This window comes from Ciona intestinalis, chromosome 9 (genome assembly GCF_000224145.3).
Source record: "Ciona intestinalis chromosome 9, KH, whole genome shotgun sequence".
NCBI classification, from domain to species: domain Eukaryota; kingdom Metazoa; phylum Chordata; class Ascidiacea; order Phlebobranchia; family Cionidae; genus Ciona; species Ciona intestinalis.
The window spans coordinates 4,525,764-4,536,923 of record NC_020174.2 but is presented as its reverse complement, the minus strand read 5'-3'; the positions used below and the strand labels follow the sequence as shown (position 1 = coordinate 4,536,923).

At 35.9% G+C, this 11,160-nt stretch overlaps 3 protein-coding genes across 3 annotated transcripts in view; 2 read left to right on the top strand and 1 right to left on the bottom strand.

The window, feature by feature from the left end:
- ci-htf-1 (transcription factor) overlaps positions 1-2,258 on the top strand; it is a 14,643-nt gene extending 12,385 nt beyond the window's left edge. Inside the window, exons 32-36 of the mRNA NM_001047991.1 lie at positions 216-386; positions 728-821; positions 953-1,037; positions 1,447-1,528; positions 1,672-2,258. Coding sequence (NP_001041456.1) covers positions 216-386; positions 728-821; positions 953-1,037; positions 1,447-1,528; positions 1,672-1,997 — 758 coding nt within the window. The 3' untranslated portion in view covers positions 1,998-2,258. The remainder of the gene's footprint in view (positions 1-215; positions 387-727; positions 822-952; positions 1,038-1,446; positions 1,529-1,671) is intronic.
- Positions 2,259-3,995: 1,737 nt separating this feature from the next.
- LOC100183521 lies at positions 3,996-7,501 on the top strand. The gene is made up of 8 exons (XM_002124363.5): positions 3,996-4,145; positions 5,255-5,361; positions 5,584-5,679; positions 5,899-5,989; positions 6,244-6,380; positions 6,570-6,802; positions 6,886-6,974; positions 7,190-7,501. Exons 1-8 carry the CDS (start codon positions 4,024-4,026, stop codon positions 7,320-7,322), a joined length of 1,008 nt encoding a protein of 335 aa, XP_002124399.4. The 5' UTR covers positions 3,996-4,023; the 3' UTR covers positions 7,323-7,501.
- LOC100186763 (60S ribosomal protein L5) lies at positions 7,491-10,858 on the bottom strand. Its single transcript, XM_002130120.5, has 7 exons — positions 10,744-10,858; positions 9,870-10,055; positions 9,225-9,359; positions 8,895-8,998; positions 8,260-8,497; positions 7,751-7,878; positions 7,491-7,687 (listed from the first exon to the last, which is right to left on the bottom strand). Exons 1-7 carry the CDS (start codon positions 10,744-10,746, stop codon positions 7,591-7,593), a joined length of 891 nt encoding a protein of 296 aa, XP_002130156.1. The 5' UTR covers positions 10,747-10,858; the 3' UTR covers positions 7,491-7,590.
- Positions 10,859-11,160: the final 302 nt, after the last annotated feature.

Here is an 11,160-nt window from a genome sequence, read left to right as displayed (position 1 = left end):
GTTTACGTAGCGTAGATTGGCATTTAACCAGTTTTCAGATATTGTAAAAGTATTTACAATTCAACATCACACACATACATTGTAAAGATTGCTCATAATTTATTTTCAAATATTGAAATTTTGTAACACGAGCCGACAGCCTACACTTTGATAGACCTGGTTTGCAAAAAACAATAATTGTAATATTAACCTGAAACGTTTAATATTCCATCCAGGTGTAAAAGTTGGCACCAAACAAACTACTCTTGGCTTCAAACCAAACACAAAGAGCAAAACTTCATCGGGGGGTTCGGGCTCCGACAGCGATTTCAAAATTGCTGCAAGCGACAATGACTCGGATAATTTGGGGCTGAGTCGTGCAAAGCCAAAGCGCACAGTCAAAACGAGTAAGCCATTTTAACAATATAAAGTTGTTTTATATTTTTTGGGGGGTGTTTTAAAAAACAAAAGAAAACAGCTTTTACAAATTTTTTTTGTAGACACCTTCAGTTTTTTATTTAAAAAAGGGAAAAGTATGTGGGGGAAACATGTATAAATATTTCTGCCTGTCTATAAACTACTTGTTTGCCAATTTGTTTTGTAGTAAAGTTTTGACGTCCCATACAAGTCATATTCATAAGTGAATAACAATCAGAATGAATAAAAAAATCAAAATAAAAAAGTGTAAAAAAAACTTAATAAAATAGAGAAAGGGGTTCTAATGATTAAAATATCATTTTTTTCTTAGTCGTAAAAACAACAATTGATTTAAATTCTGATGAAGAAGACTTGAAAGTGGATGCAGAGGTTGATGAAAAAGATGAAGATTTTGAGATTAAAGAGTGAGATTGATTGACTTCTTTGTTTATTCACAAGTTTGTTAAAAAAGAGTTTTTATGTTTTAATATTGATCATATGAGACGTAGTTTATGTTTTTTTTTAAATATTGATCAAAACATTCATTTATTTAAAGATTCTCCGATGAGGATGTTGGTGAAACAAAGAAAAAAGTTGATGCGTTTGATTTGATGATGGGGACAGGTGACTCAGATGTTGAGGTGGGAACGTTAGTTTATGGATTTTAAAGTTACTGATAGAATTAGTCCAGCGCACTGGTTCAGTGGTTTGAGGGTAACCAAAAGGTACCCGGTTCAATGCTCGACGCCCGGAAGTATATTGTGGATGGGGTTAGGAAGTGGTCTAAATTCAAAGTCTTTGACAAGGACCTCACCCACAGAGATTAGAAAATAATAATGTTAAAATTGCATTCGTTATAATGGTATTTTTTTGGTGCATAAGTTGAGACGTTAGGGTTGTACTTCTTAAACTTCAGGTTTTAATCAAAAGTGGATTTTCCTTTAATTTAATTGGGTCGCCTACAGTGGTTTAAAAAGTTTTTATTTTTTTACTCATTAACATTTTCTAATTTTGCATTAACATTTTCTAATTTTGAAAGTATTTTTTCAGCCCAAGAAACCACTTAAGAGAAAAATGAAGCTACAGCCAACTGGGAATGGTGACAGTTTAAAAGAAGTTAAACCATCGAAGGGTAAAAAATTATCTTTTTCTGATGTGTTGTTCTGAGACTGCTAAAAACAATTTATTAAATTTAACTAAAAAGGTATGTTTTTTAAGTTAGTGTTAAATATATATCTAAGATTTTATTTAATTTTCATTTTTTGCATTATTTAGTTGCCAATGTACAGAAGTCTGATGCAGGAAAAGAGAAGAAAAAGAAAGCTCCTGTGAAGAGAAAGGCAATTTCGAGCGTCGACTTTTCAGATGAAGATGGCAGTGACGAAGAAAAAGTTCCAAAACCAAAAAGATCTCCCAAAAAATCTCCTTCAAAAAAAGCAAAGTTTTCGAAGAAGAAGAAGAGTTGGTCTGACAGTGAAGATGGAGAAGAATTCAACATCAGCGATCCGGACACACCCGTACAGAAGAGAGTCACATCGGGGCGACAGAGGAAACAGACGAAGTACATCTTTAACAGTGATGATGAGGACAGCGATTTTTGAAAAAAAAACTATAAAAAATAGTTTTTGCACGGATTTCAAATTTCAAAAAAAAATTCACGACTGTTTTGTTTTAATGGACTTTACCTTTCTACAATACAAAGTGAACTGTTCTATCCAATAAAAGCCCTACTTAACCACATCTTACCGTCTTAATTTTGCGGTTTTAAATTAAACTTTTATGTAAGTCTGACCATTTACTTGTTCTGCTACTGCCACAGTTTTTGTTTCATTTTTGCAATTTCTTCATGAAAAGTAAACCAGTTGTCATATACGAGAATTTAGTCTGGTCACTACAAGAAGTGTTCCTGGAACGAGAAATTTTGTTTAGAGACACGAAAAATAACATTACCTGATTGGGAGGGACTTAAAATCTGTCCTTGAGAGAAATGAATGTTAAAAACAGGTACGTTGTTTTCATGGCCTACTCAATACATGTATTGAGTGGGCCATGGTTGTTTCAACCAGCATTACTTGCATTGGGCCCACAGTTCAGGACAAGAACGTAGGAAAGGGATTATTTGCGTGTCCACGGCAAAATGAACCAGATGAAAATTTTTCTACAAGTTTACGATACGCCATGTATTTTGGATTGTTAAGTTTCGTAAACAATATGCACCGGAAGAAAACATATTATGCGAACTTTAAACTGTTTGTAACAAAGCAGATAATTTTCTCTTTACACGTCACGCGTATAGGTAATAACATGGGTGCCAGGTGTCTCTGAGGTACACCGTATGTGACTTCAAGCACGCTGTTTTCTTTAGTACGTGGTCTCGCCAAGTTTTTAAACGTTGTTGATGTCCCTTTACCTCGTCTGACTCCTTAAAAGAAATACAACAAAGGGCTTACACCGTACAGTGTAATCAAATTTCAAAAACAATCCTTTGAACCGATACCTAAATAACAAAGCGACCATGTTTTGGAAATATGACACATGATATGTCGATTAGCATGGCCGCTTATAAAGATCTCGCCGCTTGTTGCCAACCCAGTTAGCTTTTAACTGGATGCTTGTATGTAGCGTTGGAACTGAGTACCATATCTAAAGTTGTTTGATTTTCCCAGAAGTTATAATTACTCATGACGTTATTATTATTAGCTCTCTTATCTCGAGTAGGGACTTCTAGCCATGTAAATCAACAGAATGCGTAGGTCATATACACGGGCGACGAACCAACAACAGCGCTGTTTCTATAAATCCAGTATTTACAGAAACATGGGTGTCTGAAAGCTTTGACAGGTGGTATTGGAAACTTTCATTTGTTCTCGCATACCATGGTATCATACGTGCTGTACGACTGGAATAATAAACCGCGAATGGTACATGTCTGACTGACAGATGAATTTAAAGCAATAACCTAGTACATATTTTGCTTTCGAAAAGTTTTGTGTTAGTAACAAAATGATGTAATAAGTTCTCTTCTCTTAATTTTTTTATCCGCTGGAATTCAATTTACGACTTGGTGACGTCGAAGACTCCCTGCTGCGTGTCTAAAGCGGTTAGGGCAATTCAAACAGTGCGAATATTCTGGCCAAACGTGCCATTGAAAGAGACAGGCCAGTGAATACGATGTGACAGAGAGAAAACCCAGTACTTAAATGACTTTTAGACAGAATAGCATCGCAATTTTTAAAAGTTTTTGCTAGTTTTGGTCTTTAAAAATTCTTGTACAGTTAAGACAGACATAACCAATAAAAGACGTTCAAGTAGTTTTGGTGGTGAGCTTAGTTATAAACAAACAAATTCCAAAAACTAATTTTAAATGTATGTTCGTAGCACACAAACGTGAAAATAGATTAGATATTATACTGCGGTGTACAATCAACGTGTAATTTGGTTACCGCTGCCAAGCTTATTTAAAACTGTTTGATTCGCAAGCTTGGTCAAAACTGGACGTAAAATCGGGAGTTCGCACATTTAAAACAAATGTAGGCAATATGTGAAAAGGGTAGGATATACTTTGCTGCTATCTAAATGATATTCTATATTCTTTACAGAATATATGGTGAAATACAAATTATCAAAATGAAAGGTCTGAATTACGACATCGTCCGTAGGAGTGACGCTGCACGAAGGTCCAGCAAAAGAGCTGAAGCAAGATTAGCCCGAAAGTTTAACGAAGCTGGTGGAATAGAAGACGAAATGAGGTAAAATGTTGTGTAAAAAGTTGTTTTTTAGTTTTGGTAGATTTACACAGCAGAAACAATTTTACGATATTGTTTAAGCTTGTAAAATTTAGCGTTGTTGGTAAATGTAATTAAACGAGTACATAATTAAACAAAACTGACATCCCTGTTTTAATGCGCCAGACCTTGTAAAATAACTAGTTAACTTATTGCCTACTCAATGGGTAAATAGGTAAGTTTTAAAAGGATGTTTTAAAACCTATCTTTCGGGGAAAATCAAATAAACGACTAACAAGAAATGGCCTTGCTGGGAAATTGTTTGACTTGAAAACTTTTGTGGCTTTGTTGTGACGTACTTTTGGGCTGTTCGAATGACACCACGTTATTCGTGGTTAGCCGTGAGCTAATATTTGCTAAAGTCATCCTATTCATAAAGCGAGTACACAATTCAAATCGTTATGGTAACGGTTGGTGGTCTGTCGTTTCATTGTTCGCGTACAACTTTATCAGAAACGAATAGACTTTAAATTATTGTTCTTGAAATAAACGAGTGAATACATGTGACTTATTTATCGTCGTGTGGCTGGATAACGACAGTCACATAAACAAGTGTGTTCTGTTGTATACACGTCGTGCCCGCTTGCGCGTTTGTAACTTAATCGTATAGGTACTTTTTAATTACATTTTTTCTCTATATATACAGTAGTATGGGGGAAGATGGGACACCTTTTAACTCGATTTTCTCGACCCATTTAGTAGTAAACAAAGAACATTCAAATAATTATGAAACTACATCCTCACGACTCCGATAGACCGTTGTTAATTGTTTAAAACACGATCAGGATATTGTGATATTATGTGCTAAAGGTGTCCCATTTTCCCCAACCCTACTATATATGTTTAAAATGTCCGTTATAAATAACACGCTTGACGGTAGCGATGGAATTCTAAAATCTAATTCGTTCGCTTTTGTATAACGTAGGCAGAGTGCGGAGTGAACGTTCCCATTAAACGGAAAATTTATTTACCAGCACTATGTCCTAAGTGATAAACCTCATGATAAAACATATCAATAAAATAAGTGGATAAGAATTAAAGTGGTGGTTATTAACAGTATTGTGTTTTTTCAGATACCACCTCGCTAATATGAAACGAGAGCAAGCGTCTTTGAGAAGAGAACTGCAGGGACTAAAATTCGAATACAAGAAAATTACCAAAGAAGCAAACTCCAAAAACGGTAGAGGCAGATAACAGAATGACCCCATATCAGTAAATTGTTTAGTAGCCAAGGGTAATACCAAATCTCAAGCAACTTATATAACACAGCTCGTGAAGCGTATGTAACATACAGCTGTAGCACATGATTTTTTTTCTTGCTTACTAAGCTGAGTTTCAACATGTCCCAGCGTCAAACGTTATTATGACAAGAGCACTTCTGCAAACCGCATTGTTGTTGCAGGAATTATCCACAAAGCACATCCCGGTGAAGTCGAACACAACGATGAAAATGGGGAACGGGAAGATAAAAGTAAAGAAAATCCTAAATCCGCTGGAGGTGAGAAGCAAAAGTGTCGCTTGTTTGTCTTGTGCGTCTTTGGAGAGGGAATATTTTTTTTGATGTGCTGAGAATTTTACATTGTATTGTTTGATTAATCGCACTATTTTCATGTCAGTTGTTTTCGAGTAGCATGCCAAACTTACCCGCGCCATGCATGGTGTATCCAAAACCTGTATATCCTATCCTATACAAGTTAACTCAACAAAAAATTTTTAGATTACGGGAAAAATTACTTCGGCTACCACAGCTCGCCAGGGTCGCACAAGTCACACAACAGAACAGTGCGGGAGATTGAGAAATCGTTGGAGTAAGTGTTTGTTTTCCGTACTTGAAAATGACTGGGCTGTGTAGACGTTAACACGTGTTTGGGACTTTTACCAACACTTCCTATAAGTTCAAGCTTGGCCTGAGTTTACCTACCTACTGCTGCGCTTTTGGTTTAAACCCATAATCCAAAAGTGATGCCTTTGGAATCTTGAGTATTCAGAGACCTTTTTTACTTATCAAGGGACTTATATGTTGTTGAAACAAAATCCCCTAAAAACTTTTTTTTCGTTCTAGATGTTACTTCGAAACGTCAAACAACGAAGCAGCCGAACATGAGGCGAAAAAGAAATTAAAACACCAGAAAAAACACAACAAGACGGTGCAGGATAAAGTGGAAACATGGAAAGAAAAGAACACGTCACGTCGAAGATGTAAGAAGATGTTTTTTATTTTAAAGGTTTTTTTCTGCTGAAATATTAGCTTCTCTTCCCGTTTAATTTGATATCAGATAAAGGGAAATTGTGTTTTCACTTATATTTTTTTTCACTTTTAAAAAGAGTAAATAGATAAAACTACGCGTGTTTTTAGCAGAGTTGACGCTGTAAACAATTTGTTTGCAGTTTCAACTACTGTACCACCGAACCTGCGACATCTAGCTTTCCTTCGCAAAGAGCTTGTGAACAACGACACAAACATAGAAGAAAATGAACCCAATTCGCCCAATGTTACTACGCTGCCACCGTTGCCAAAACAAAGCGATGAAAAAAAATCCCCTCGGGTGACGTCACCGGCGCCAAATGACGTCACGTCATTGGAACGAGTTGTGGAAGTGGACGCAACCAAGCCATGCGAGGTGAAAGGACGAATAAACGTTAGGCCTATATGTAATGCTGTATTGGTGGAAAATGTGTTAACATCGCTAATGTATACTCACAGAAACGCACCAGTGTTGTATCATCGACCAACAAGACACAAAAAGCTTCGGATTTGGTGTTTGACGCAGATCTTTACGCTCCTTATGGAAAGTAAGTGTCTATGGGAATCATTCCACGTTAATCGACAGTGGGCTATGCCAATTATGTTAATTTTAAAAAATACATTCTCTTGATATTTAAGTTTAATCATAACCTGACAAAACGCTGTTAACTAATTTTGCGCTGAACTAGCATTCAACCTATAACAGCGCGCGGTTAAAAATACTTTGCTTAAAAAAGCAATTAATTTGAACTTTACTTGCTAGACTTCGGATGGCTCACCGACTCCCAGATTTCACAAAAGCTTTCAATGAAGCAAAACAAGCCCGTTACGTCAGAACTCGTCATAAACGGGAATTTGAAAGAAAAATGTCAGTCGGGGAGATTTTCAAAGACTGAAACCTTAATACTAAGCCACTATAGAACAAAAGCTTCCCCGCAAAGCAATTCACAGCCATTCAGTAAATCCTTCCAAGAGATTGGGATCTAGAACTATATAACAGCTTTGTGATGCCGCAGTATCCTTTACGTTTAGTATTAGTACTCAGTTTCGTGAATAAACGACCATTCAAGGTTAAGATTTTTAATTTATTCTGGTCGCCTCCACCGCGAGTCACTGATGACGTCATAATATGTGATGACGTCACCAAACAATGCGGCAACCAGTTTAGTTGTCCCCTGCGCCAATTGCGCGAAGGTATGACGCCTTCTTTTGTCGGACACGGTCCTCTCGTTGACTCTTGGTCAACTTGGCGCGGTTCCATCTGAAACGACGAAAAAGGCATGAAATCCATACTTTTGGGTTTTGAGATAATTTTGCATCATACCTCTTCTTTGGGACCTGTTTTTCCACCTTAGCTTTAGGTGTAGGGTCTTCACGAATAGAAGCGTGCGCTTTCTTGTACATCTCTTCAACCCCATCAGCTGTAATCCCGTTCTTAATGTACTGGGAGAACTGGGTAAGAAAATAATGCAACATTAGAACCATCAACTACATTTAATAATATCACAACTTTTTCATAAAATTTAAGTTTGTTCTGCAAAAATGAAGGTCTTGCAACTACCATAAACTCCTAACATCCAACTCTCAACTATTATTTCCTGAAACATTTCTTAAACATCTTACTCATATTGCAGTAATAACTTGTCTATATATTGAACTGTTGCTGCCAGACCTAACAAATCTTATTAAGCTCAAGTTTTTTAAGTAAGTAAACTCTTGAAACGGCTTCAAGCTTTTTTCCAGTTAGAAAACACTTGGTAATCTGGGACAAAGATAGCTTCTTGCTTCAAAGTAAAATGCTTCAATTTCAAGTTAGAAAACAGTTTAAATTACTTGACGTTTAAAAGCGTCTTCATCCGATTCCTCCAAGCTTGTCATGTACTCGCTGACGTGTTGTCCGAAGATGTGGTTACGATGAACCTCAGCATTGAACTCCTTGCTCTCGGCATCGTAACCTGGGAACCTTTTCACTGAGTGGGGAATGTCGAGACCACCGTCAGCAGCTCCCTTCATTGCACCGAATATTCGTGCACCGGTAGTGGTACGGGCAAGACCAATATCCAAGAATGCTCTGAAGAATGATCAAAGTTATATTAATAATACAGCCTGTTATTTCTGTTGGAAAGCATAATAAAGTTTCATAGTTATATATCAGATACCCAATAAATACTACATTTAAGGTATATTAGATTGATATAATGACGTAATGAATCAAAAACGTAAAATGAGAGCGTTGTCATTATATATTAGTTAGTAATATGCACTAAAATAATTAAAATGGGTAGTTGTGTACTTGTGTAGCAGCAGGATAATCCCAAATTCCCAAGGTATATTTTGGTTTAAGGGGGGGTAAACCAGTTTGTATTAAAACTTTCAATTTGTGTCTTTACAAATCGAATGTTTATGAAAGCAATTCCCACCAATGTAACCATGACACCGATGCATATGTTAACATGACAATTGTTCACCTGAATGCACCCGGTTGGCCATCAATGTCTTCAACATTGTATTCATCACCATCAATCTCTGTTTGTCCTTCGTAGATTTTATCCAATCCAAATTTGGTAAGCAACTGTGATAGTACGTTATGGTTATGGAATAGGTTTGAATTACTAAAGTTAGCTTTCAGTCGCATAAGTCTTCATAATGATACTTCACAACAAAAACATAACATCACAAAACCGTAATTTAAAAAAGTGAAGAAACAGTCCAAGTTTTGAAACACAGCATATTACAAAACACACCAAAAAAACTTGTTACAGCATAACAAAGTGTGGAGGAAAAGTAAAGACACTTACCCTCCTGGCCAACAACAAGCCAGTGCAGTAAGCAGCGGAGTAGTTGGTCAACCCGACCTTGACACCGTACCTTGGAAGTTCATGTGCATATGCAGCGCATATGACAACATCTCCCTCAATTCGGGCGTACGCTATCTGCAATATGGGGGTAGCTAAGTATTGGAAAGTCCATTTAACAAAGGTTAAACAAAATGACACAAAAGGTAGGTTATTCTACACAACAAATACTGTTAAAAAAATACTGTACAAAAAAATAAAAATTTCAGAATAACACGAACTGTTATTTACAAACGTACAATTCAATCAATACATGCTCACTACTCCCCAACACCTTTATTGGAAACAATTAAATTTTTTGGTATTGTAGTAACTTCACCGTAACCACCCCTATAGTATGAAGATGCACAAACGATTTTGTTGACAAACTTTTAGTTATGTCTGCCATAGTTGCTCACATCAATAAATTTAAATATGAACAAATCTGTACTACAGTTGGATGTCCCAATGTGGCTTGAAAATGTACATGCTTTGCACACCAATACTTATTGATAGAATATGTGCATGCAAAAAATAAGTCTCCCACACGCAATATTTCGTCAAGAAATATCATATTCTGCAGACTTGCATACAATCACACAAGCTTACCTGAGTAATAATGTCCTTGTTCGTAAACCTCACGATCATGCGATACTTAGGGGTGTTGTACTTGTTGCGGTCTTGAACGACGAGCCGTTTTCTCGCAAAATAATCGGTCACGCCTTCCCGTCGTCTTCGATATTTTACTTGGTACCGCTTGAAGTACGCTTTGTTTTTTACAACTTTTACAAATCCCTGGAAAATAAAATAGAGAATAAGTGAGTGGTTTACAGTTTACACCAATATAAACAATAAGGTTTGTAATTGTGACTATTTATTTTGTTTAGAACAGAACTATTTTGAACTTTTTTTAGCATGCTGCCAATAAGAATGCGCAATAAACCTACACCTAAAAAATGTGTAACTTTCAATGTAATGCACAAGTATACCCAAAGATTGTAAAGTGAAAAATATCTTCTTTTATAACTAATTTCTAAATAAACAATAAGTCAAACTTTGTCTCTAGGCTGTTTTTATCTACTAAGAATACTTTGTCACTGCTATATTAACAAATATAAAAGCTGTATAGGACAACATGAAAGCCAAATGTTTGAAGGCGAGATCGGAGTTAAAATTCCATAAATCAACTTTTTTCACCAAACTGCATAAACTTGCTGCTCACCTGTCTAACTTTAAATAATTGTACAATTATGGAATATTAGTATTTTAAATATGCATGAATAATTTCTCTACAAATGGAAGATTAAACAAACGTGTGAGATAGAACTACTGTTTCAGTCCAGACGTTTTCATGACGTATTTTTCAGCCACGTTTATCCAACTAAATCGGCTTAATGCGCGAATAAAACAAACATTGACGTATACTTTGTGATAAAATATACTGTAAAAAATCATTTTAAACAATTTGTATTGTGTAACATACCATATTTATCGCTCCTTGAGCTCGCTCACATGGACAATGTGCAGGTAGCTTCGGTCTTGGGGCCGACGCACTGAAAAAGAATGAGAAAAAGTTCTTGCGATCCACTTCCGCATTTTCGGGTCATGACCCCCAAAGCGTGAGAAAAAAAATCAACGGCTTTTAATATTAAAAATCGAACGGCTATTAAGTCAAATGAGAGAATTAACAATGATTAATTGACTGTAGTAAGTTATTACTATAATTATTTTTCAACGACTTTTTAAAAATATTCTTTTACAAAGGGTCTAAGAAGATAAATAGCCATTTTTGTGACACTAAAAATAATACAACGAACAAAATTTGATTCTTTTAATATATTTTAATTTAGATCAATATTCTCTTAGTAGAATCTATTTACAACAGAAGTAAAAATGCAAC